General features: G+C 38.4%; 1 protein-coding gene across 1 annotated transcript; it reads left to right on the top strand.

Annotated features, from left to right (window-relative positions):
- The first annotated feature begins 374 nt into the window (after positions 1-374).
- On the top strand, positions 375-8,955 carry cxcl14 (chemokine (C-X-C motif) ligand 14). The gene is made up of 4 exons (XM_031758749.2): positions 375-797; positions 2,562-2,667; positions 6,252-6,365; positions 8,171-8,955. Exons 1-4 carry the CDS (start codon positions 734-736, stop codon positions 8,184-8,186), a joined length of 300 nt encoding a protein of 99 aa, XP_031614609.1. The 5' UTR covers positions 375-733; the 3' UTR covers positions 8,187-8,955.
- The last annotated feature ends 414 nt before the right edge of the window (positions 8,956-9,369 follow it).

Below are 9,369 nucleotides of genomic sequence, written 5' to 3'. Positions count from 1 at the left end.
TGTGATTTTTACCTGTCGGTTTTTAGCCAACCACACGGATTTTTTTTCTTCAATTTAAGTCTCTGATCCTTAAATGTTGCCTTCACTGACCCACAATGTGTGTTAGGTAACGTATTTTCGTACACGTCAGCCTTCAATTTCACTGTCCTGTCAGTGAGGAGGAACTTTTCCTTTGTCTTGGCTCTGTTGTTATTGCTGTCATTGTGGCGTTTTTCTTCATCCCACCAAGTTTTCTGTCTGTCAGCCTGAAATCAGGACAACAGACGAACAGACCAGCAGACGTCATCCATCCAGATTTTGGTGAACAATACGTGCATTTTTGTTTTTTTCCTGCCCTCCCTCCCTTTCCACGTTCTCCACTTCTCCCTCGCAGGACACAACAAGTGTTTGATTCGCTGTCTGGTCGTGCATATTAATGAGAATGGGATAGCGGGCAGCTTTTAAAAGAGCTGCTGCCTGCCTCTCCACAGCAAGCGAGGGGGAGAGAGACCTAAACGAGTGATTGGAGATTCATCCAAGCGCTCGAGACGCACAGACGGAGTTGCACAATCAGCGTTCCAAAGGGACCCCAAAAAGCTGAAAACCCCATTGCTCTTCACGTCTGCCTCCCAGTAGTGGATGTTATCTACATATCGAAAGACTTTTTGTTGATATTTCAGTATTTACTCCTTTGGAAGGCTCGGGTTTTGAGGAACTTCTTTTAAAAAAAAAATCTTTTTGAACTTGTGAAGACATGCGTGGGTGCACGACGGTGCTGCTTTTGTTAATGGTGGCCTTATGCTGCCTGAGCGCAGAAGGTAAACACTTTTTTCCTGTTTATCTTAGTTAAAGTTTGTCATTGTTCAAAATGGGCTGTGTGGCGCTTAAGCTGTGATAACTGAACAGTTATCGGTAGGTGGAAAATAGGTGGAAGGTGAAAGCAAACGCCTGGTGTGTTGTGTTGTGTTCGTGAAGGGAAAGATAGAGGAATCAACTCATGCTGTGCAGAGTTTGTTTGAAACAAGAGTCAACAGCTGAAGTCAACATTGCTGAAGGGACTCGGTGGTACGTTTGCTTGCATGCCTGTGCTCCAAAAATGAATTTAGGTTGGCATAAACAATGTGTTACCAGTAGTGTGCACTCAATTAGGCACTTTGTTTGTTTCCTAGTATCCATAAACACTGAGATCTTGGAGCTGAACTGTAATAATGAATACCACTGGTGAAAGAAATCTGCTGTTATGATGAGCCTTATGTTGGCAAGCATCCTTGCACCCTGAACAGCCCTCTGGGACACACAGTGTCTGGCAAGACAAGCGAAGCCACCATATGTAACTAAATTAACAGTAACATTTTCCAATTTCAGTTTTTACATAACAATTATTTAAAATACATTTTTCTTTCTGTATCATAGTTTCATTCTCCTTTCGTGTCTGCAGCTGTCAAACTTTGTGGGAAAACTTTATGTCTGTATTTGCCAGGAATAATACAATATAGTACCACCATATATATATGAAAGTAAACAAATGCATCATTTGAGAACAGGTTCAACAGGCATCTCTTTCAGTTCGGTGTGTGTAAGGTGGTGAAGCTGTTTGCCTTTGACAATATAGTAACACCAGTGTTTGCCCATTTTTATTGGCCTTTGTTGTCTGATATGTTGGTGCTCAGTCGCCCTCCACTGTGGGGGCTTGTGACAGATTTAGTGCCTGGCGGTCTGGACAGATAGCAGATGATGGATGAGGGAAACCTTGGACTATCCAGGTCATCACCTCCCATCACAAATATACAGCCCAGCAAAACTAATTTCCTCTGTGTAATATATTCAGTGCTACAGCTAGAAAACTTGCCCTGAACAGGCATCATTTTAAGTTGATCAGAAGACGATGGACGGACATTGTTAAATATATATCTATGCTTCAGAAGTAAGACGACATGTAGCTTTAATTAGAGGTGCATAGTCTCTCCCTTAGTGCTTGTAGTGCAGGAATTTTATAAAATTAGTGTCTGATAGAGAAGCAACATGATAGTGAGTTAAATGCCGGATAGCTGAAGTCTCAAGTTCTTCGTGCAAGGCATTAAGACCTTTAGGAACCCATGCATCGTCTGAGCTTAATGGGATAAAAGCAGCATCTTTAATTTTGCTGATTTGCAGTGAACAATCAGCAATAGAATAAAACTCGTACAGTGTGGAATTCAAGCCAATTTCCCCATCTACTCAGATGTTTCCATTTTAGTCATGCTTAATATAAAAAGGGGTCTAACTGCACGCCAAATTATATTTCTATTTTAATGTGCCTTTAATTTGACTGTGACTCAAGTAAAAGCATGGAATTTCAGCTGTGTGTTGCCAGATATAAATATAGAAACAGATAACACCCACTTGTCATTTGAATTATAATTCAAAGATAAAGCGGGAGTACTTCGTTGTGATTCCACGCCAGTTTGCTGTCAGATCGCAAAGACTTAACTTCCCTGTCAGTTAAATATCTGTCAGTCTCACTGGAAGTAATTGAGCTTGCATGACAAGTTTATTAGATTTGTGTCTTAGCAGTCTAATGTGTGCATTATATTTCTCAACAGCTTACAAGTGCAGGTGCACCAGAAAAGGACCCAAGATCCGATACAAGGATGTACAGAAGCTGGAGATCAAACCCAAACACCCGTTCTGCCAGGAGAAGATGATATTGTGAGTCAGACTTTGATTCTCTTTCAGTGTGTCACTCTCCATATGTCATTTCTGCCTTTTCTCGTTTCTCTCTCTGCTTTTTTCCTCAGTTCTTATTCCTACTTTACGTTCTTCTTTTTCCTAATCCCTTGACATTTTCCTACCTGCTTACCTGTGTTCCCTTTTTTCCCCCTTTCCTCTGGTTATTCATCCCCCTTTTCTTCCAGCATGTACTCTGCACATGCTTTGAATACAAATCATACAGTTAGCAGATTACCAGCATATTTAAAGCCGTTCCTGAACCATAATGATACTCCAACATACTGTAAACACATTCAGCAGCCGCGCGCACATTTTGAGAACACCCTTTCGTTGGTGCCTAAAACACTCTGAAAGATTTACAGCGTGATAAACTGATAATTTAATTACTCCCTGTAGACAGGAGGTGGGGATGATTTATTACTTGAAAAGGAGGGGAGGAAGAAAGCAGCGATTTCCAGAACATTCCACTATGTTCAATTACTCAAGCATGAACATTTCCAGACTTTTATTTGTAAATTCAGATATCATGGGCAGTGTGAGAAGTAAGCATCACATAATGATGCAGTCCATCAATCTATCTATTCTATTAATCTATTAAAGTCTAGTTAATGTAAGAATAATGTAATGCTTGTGTGTTCAAAAGACTATTTGTACTTAAACAATAAAAAATGGGCTAAATCACAGATCAGTGCTTGATCCTTCTGCCTCTCTCTGCCATCAGACATTTAACCTTTCAGGTCAAAGTTCAAGCACACATACAGCTAATATGCTCATTTTGAGCTACTGAGGAATGCACCATGAACTTCACCATTGATAATGGATTCTTCTCCTATAAATTATATTTCAAAAGAAGTAACCTGTAGTGCTTTAAGACAGACACTCTCACCTGAAATTTATAAATACATTCATATTATGCACACAGTCTGTACTACATGATTTCAGCTGATGTGAATGAAGCCCCACACAAGCCAAGAAAAACTATAAAACGCTGTGTGCGTTTCATTTTTTTAAGTTTTTGCTTCAAAGCTAAATGAAGGCACAGCAGATGGGGATGTTATGTCAGCCTCCTGGGACTCTGCTTGGTGTTCAATGCACAATCTCTGCTGCCACCTGCTGCCACATTACAGTATAACACAGAGGACACGCAGGTTGTGTGATGTGTGGACAGATTTTTATGCTCAAAGTGTATTCTACCTTTTACAAAAGGTTTGAGATAATATCCAACCATTTAAGTCAGTTTATCGTTTCAGTTGATTTTTAACAGAAAACTAGGTCCTCTTATGTCACAATTTGCTGCTTTTATAGCAATTTTAATTAAGTACAATTGATTATTAAGTTTTAAGTTTGCTGTTGTTCCGTTTTTGTTTTATCATTAATAATTTATTTAAGCTCCAAGTACATTTATACTATTAAAATCATTCATTAATGTTGTTACAGATGCCCTTCCGAAATCAGTACTTTATGGTAATTGGTTATTGTTGAGTACAGCAAATAAATGATAATATTTGAAAATTTTAGTGTGTTAATCGGTGTTTCAAATCTCATTTGAAAATTTCAACTTTCAAGTGCTGAATAGTTACAAAATAGCTGTTAGATGTTGTCTCCATCTATCCGAACGTTATATTTTTATGAATGTGATTGCTCTTGAAGGCCTTAAGAGAAGCAAAGCCAAATGTTCGCTTAGATGATTACATTTTGAGGGTCAGAGGTTAAGGTCACTCTAACCTCACAAAAAACATTTTGGGGCTTAACTCAAGAATTTGCACTGTAAATACTAATAAATTTAACACTCTGTAAACTTCATTACTCATGATTAAGGCTGAAAAGGGCTATTTGAATTCATGACTCCTACCTTACATATTTTATACATAAACTGCAACGTGACTGGCTGGCGGAGGAATACAGCTGCAAAGCGGAGGGATATGTATAGTCACGCATCAAGTGAGTCAAGAAATAAATTGTGTGTGCATTCCAAAAAAACAAACCTCTCAGAAGCATTATATTGTATTTGGTCTGCATCACCTCACAGGTCTGTTTTTCTGTGAGGGTGTTACCCGCCACACAGTCATCATTCAAGGTTGCTCTATTAGCATGAGATGGGGCCCACCAGCCGTTAGTGCCTGGTGAAAAATGAGTCTCAGCAGGCTCCGGAAAGCAACAGAAAGAAAGAGAGTGGGAGAGAAATGAGCAAGAGAGTCCCCTCTTTGGTCATTTGGCTTACAGCGCTTAGTTTGGCATTCTGAGCAGCCACTCCTAACCACAAACATCCACAACCTAGGAGCCCCAAATATCATTCTCCCTATTCCTACCTGTCCTCTCAATTTTCTGTCTTTTCCCTGGACTTCTTTCATGTTCACCTTCCTTTTTTTAATGTCCTTATAACTCAGGGAAGTTTTCAGAGTCAGTGGCTGTGCTTCGGCTACCTAGGTGAATGATAATGAGTCGGAACCAAAGCTCAAACGATCACGGTAATTAGGTTAAATGCAATATACACAGGAAGTTTCATGTTCTATCCATCAAACACACTCAGAACTCAGTTCTTCCACAAGAAAGCACACATAGAGCTATCTAACTAAGGCATCAATTGTGAAACAAAGGGACAACCAAATGGGCAGGAAAATAGAGGCAAAACTCTTTAATCTAATCTTTATAACCACTGAATACAGCCTTCGTATCAAAAGTCAAGTTCCTTTGCAGTCAAGTCATTTAGCATTCGTGGTTTGGTGAGCCTTTGAGTGTGTCACTGGATGTTGAGGCCCCCTAGCATGGTGGGTCTTTTGTTTTTTATATTTACCACGCTCACTTCTTTCGTCTGAATACGCCACATACAGGCAGTCTGTCTCTGTCGTTGCCAAAAGCAGAGCATTACAGACAGATGAACTGATTCAATGAGCTTAGATGTCACATTTTTAAGTGGCAGCTCCATAATATTGCTTCATTGCCAAAAAAGCTGGCAAAGCTGTGCAAGCGGATCTTTTGAATTCAGAGGGCATTCAGCTGTGGAAATGTTATTGGAGGCAGCTTAGAATAGCCACTAAAATTTGAGGCAAAAACATGTCAGATGTCTTACTACTTAACCAGTCTCTATTCAGCAGACTCAGACTGGCTTTCAGATGGTTTGACTTGCTCACAACAGTGTTTTTACTCCAGTGAAGTTGTGCCTTGAGTTTGTAAGCTGAACTTAACCCTCCAAGTCAAACGGAAAACATTTATTGCGAAATTTTCTTATTTTACTCACTAGAAATTTTTGTTGTCATGATATGATAGCAGTCAGATTCTGGTAAGTGCTTGGCTTCTTAGGGCCACCATATTATTTTTTTTCATAAGTGATGTAGTCGTTGAAATGTTAAAAGCGATCTTACTGAATAGTTGGCAGTCACAGGTGCAAAAATAACTTTTTGCACATTTTAAAAAATCTTTTTTAATTTTTATTAGAATAAATAAGAGTGTTACTTTAAGAGTACATGTGTACTTGATACAGACTGGAAAACCTACATGTCATGTTTTTTGTTTTTTTTTACATCAGTATTTAACCTTTGCTTCTTCTCGGCTCCTGTTCTCAGTGTGACAATGGAGAATGTGTCTCGGTTCAAGGGGCAGGAGTATTGTCTTCATCCCAAACTTCAGAGCACTAAGAACCTGGTCAAATGGTTCCGCATCTGGAAGGACAAGCACAGGTAATAGCCTAACACCAAAAAAAAAAAAAAAAAAAAAAAAAAATTCAGGTGATGTTAGTTAAAAGTACAGTCAGTCGTGTTTTCAGGTTATTTAATGTGTAATTATATATTTCAGCAAATTGATTTTCACAAACCGAAACATCTAAACATTTTCACAAACTTAAAAATAAGTCTAGATAAAATGTCATCCTCGTCCTGCATCTGAACAAGACCGTGCATGAACACATTTATTTATTCCAAATACTGTCACAATTACTTATGGTAGCAGAGTAGACATGTGACCCTCCCATCCCCGGACAGATGATAACAACCTGACTAAAAAAGCAACAACAGCTGGGTATAAGCTAAAATTATGCCAGCTAATGTTAGACTCGAGTGTCCTGAAAATCACACTTCCTTCTGTTTGTCTCTGATAAACAGAAGGAAGTGTCGCTAAGAGTCCCAGTTCAAAAATGTTAGATCCATGTTGTCAGCTGAGGTAAAAGCGGACTGACAGCCTACGCTCACTACAGATAAACAGCAGCTAGAATTGTTTGTCCTACGGAGGCCACCCTAGCAAGGATTTTACTCTTGAGTTGGTAGGCGTAACGAAACAGAATTAACTTGACCGTGAGCTGCATTCTACTGACATCTAGTGGTCATCTGTCAGGTTTACATGAGAAAAAATTATATAAACACATAGAGTCAGACAGAGTTAGCTTAGTCAAACCCATAAACTATATGTGCAACAGTTAAGGTCCACAAGTGTACTTTTTTTGGAGCTTTTATGTCCAATTTGCTGCCTTTCATGGGAGATAAGTTTGTGCAGTTACATAAATGTACCAGTTTATGTACCTAAACATAAAACACTGAAGTAACAGAGATAACATAAGCTGTTATGGAAACTTAACCACTTTTAGAGATTTGTTAATGTAAATAAAAGTAAGAATCTAAAGAGCATTTCATGTATTTGCAATATTGCACAGCTCCATAATTTATATATATTGTCAAATGTTTACAAAACTTCAAAAACCACATTTGATGTAACTCATGGTTATTTGACTTACTGCTGCATTGCTATCATCTAAAAGCAGTCTGGCCATTCTTCTCTGACAAGGCAGTTTTGCCCAGAGAACTGTTACTGAATGTTTTCTCCCTTTGGATTAGCCTCTATAGACCCTGAGATGGTTTTGTGGGAAAATCCCAGTAGATCAGCAGTTTCTGAGATAGTTAAACCACCCCGCACCAGCACTAACAATTATCTCCCCTTTTTTAATGCTCAGTTTGCATTATAAGGTCATTTTGGACATATCTACATGCCTAAATTAAGTGAATTGCTGCCATGTGATTGGCTGATTAGATATTATTAGATATGCATTAACAATCACTTAAACAGGTGTACCTAATAAAACATTATCTCTTAAAAATTACCATGTTATATCTTCTTTGTCATTTCATTAAGAAGAAATGCATAAACCACTCATAAACATGTGCACATAAAGTTTTTCAAGTTTTATCCCTGACTCTGGGCTGAAACCATATCCTTTATCCTGATGCTTTATTGATTTGTTTTGTTGACACTAGTCTTTTTAACTTCAGAGGTCAGAGTCAGGTCTCAGACAAAAGTCATCTGGACGTATTTTTTCAAAAACAGCATTTCTAAGGGACTGTTGGTTACAGAAGCATTAAAGTCATGTTCATACTACGTGTAAACATTTGATCGCTACTCAAACAGGGACACCTTTTGTAGGAGGCTGAAAAAAAACCTATATTGTTTCCAACCAAAGGAGCAAATCTCGTAAGAGATATATGTTTGTTTTCCACAGGGTGTATGAAGCTTAAAACCATCGCTCTCAACACAAGGATCGTGTGAGACAAACAAAGGACACCAACTCCACCAGGACTACTTTTGTGAAGTACAAGATGTAATCTGCATTGAAGCTGTACTTCTACTTCTTCTGCCTGAGATCTGTCAAGCGCATCAAGAGATATCTACAATTTGTACATAGGCTGGTGGGCTCGCTTTAGTTGGCCATCAGTGTAGTTACAGTCACTCACCACTCCAGTCTTTGCCACTGTAGTTATATTTGTCAAAATGTGGACAACGCCATCTGTGTTCAAACAGTTGTAGGGTTGTTTGGTTGTTATTCAAAGGGGCTTCTGTTTTGTTTTGGCTTTGGTGAAAAATGTGTAAGAAAAAGAAATTCTGAGGAAAGACAAATATTTCTCTTAAAAATACAGTGTATTGGTGTTTAATCATTGCAGTTTCCACTTTTCCGTATACTATTCAGTATGACAGGTATATTTATATAATCAGCGTATAAGGTTTAGCTACGAGGGCGCAGTTGAAATAACGGGATAAAGGTTCTCCATAAATTAGATTCTCTGTATCTGTAGAGGAGAGTCACTCAGTGTGTGATTATATTTTATACAGAAGTTGTTTTTATTCAGACAGATTATGGAGGTCCGACAGTCAGTGTGTGTGTGTGTGTGTGTGTGTGTGTGTGTGTGTGTGTGTGTGTGTACGCATCTGTGAGTGTTTTAACCATTTCCATCTTAATAAAAATTCATCTTCAGAGGGACAACTGAATACATTTTTTGCAAACTGTTCTCATACTTAACCTGCAGAGTGCATATTCAATAAATATTAAAAAGTAAAACAGGTCATCTGTGCCATCACTGCTACAGTCTGTTTATTGGAAATTGTCCAAATAGGTCATTACTAAGTACACTAAGAATATAAGAATCCTAGCGGTTTATGACGAATGACTATATGTTTCCATATTTTCACACTGGCTGAAAGATTTTTTTAATTGACCTACATATCGTGGCATCCTTAAAAAGATGAGTCAGTCCTGCGATAGCACCAGTCGACAGCATCTTGATTTTTCAAACCTATTTAAACTCTTTAACGTCTGTTGAAAATGTAAAATAATAATAATTAGAGTAATTTTGGTAAATATTTGTCAGACAGAAGTAAAATGTGCTCTGGGCTTTACTGCACCTACAACAGTAAAGCAAAAAT

Source organism: Oreochromis aureus, linkage group 2, assembly GCF_013358895.1.
Source record: "Oreochromis aureus strain Israel breed Guangdong linkage group 2, ZZ_aureus, whole genome shotgun sequence".
Classification (NCBI taxonomy): domain Eukaryota; kingdom Metazoa; phylum Chordata; class Actinopteri; order Cichliformes; family Cichlidae; genus Oreochromis; species Oreochromis aureus.
The sequence above is the reverse complement of the archived record's forward strand: the minus strand, read 5'-3'. Positions and strand labels throughout refer to the sequence as shown.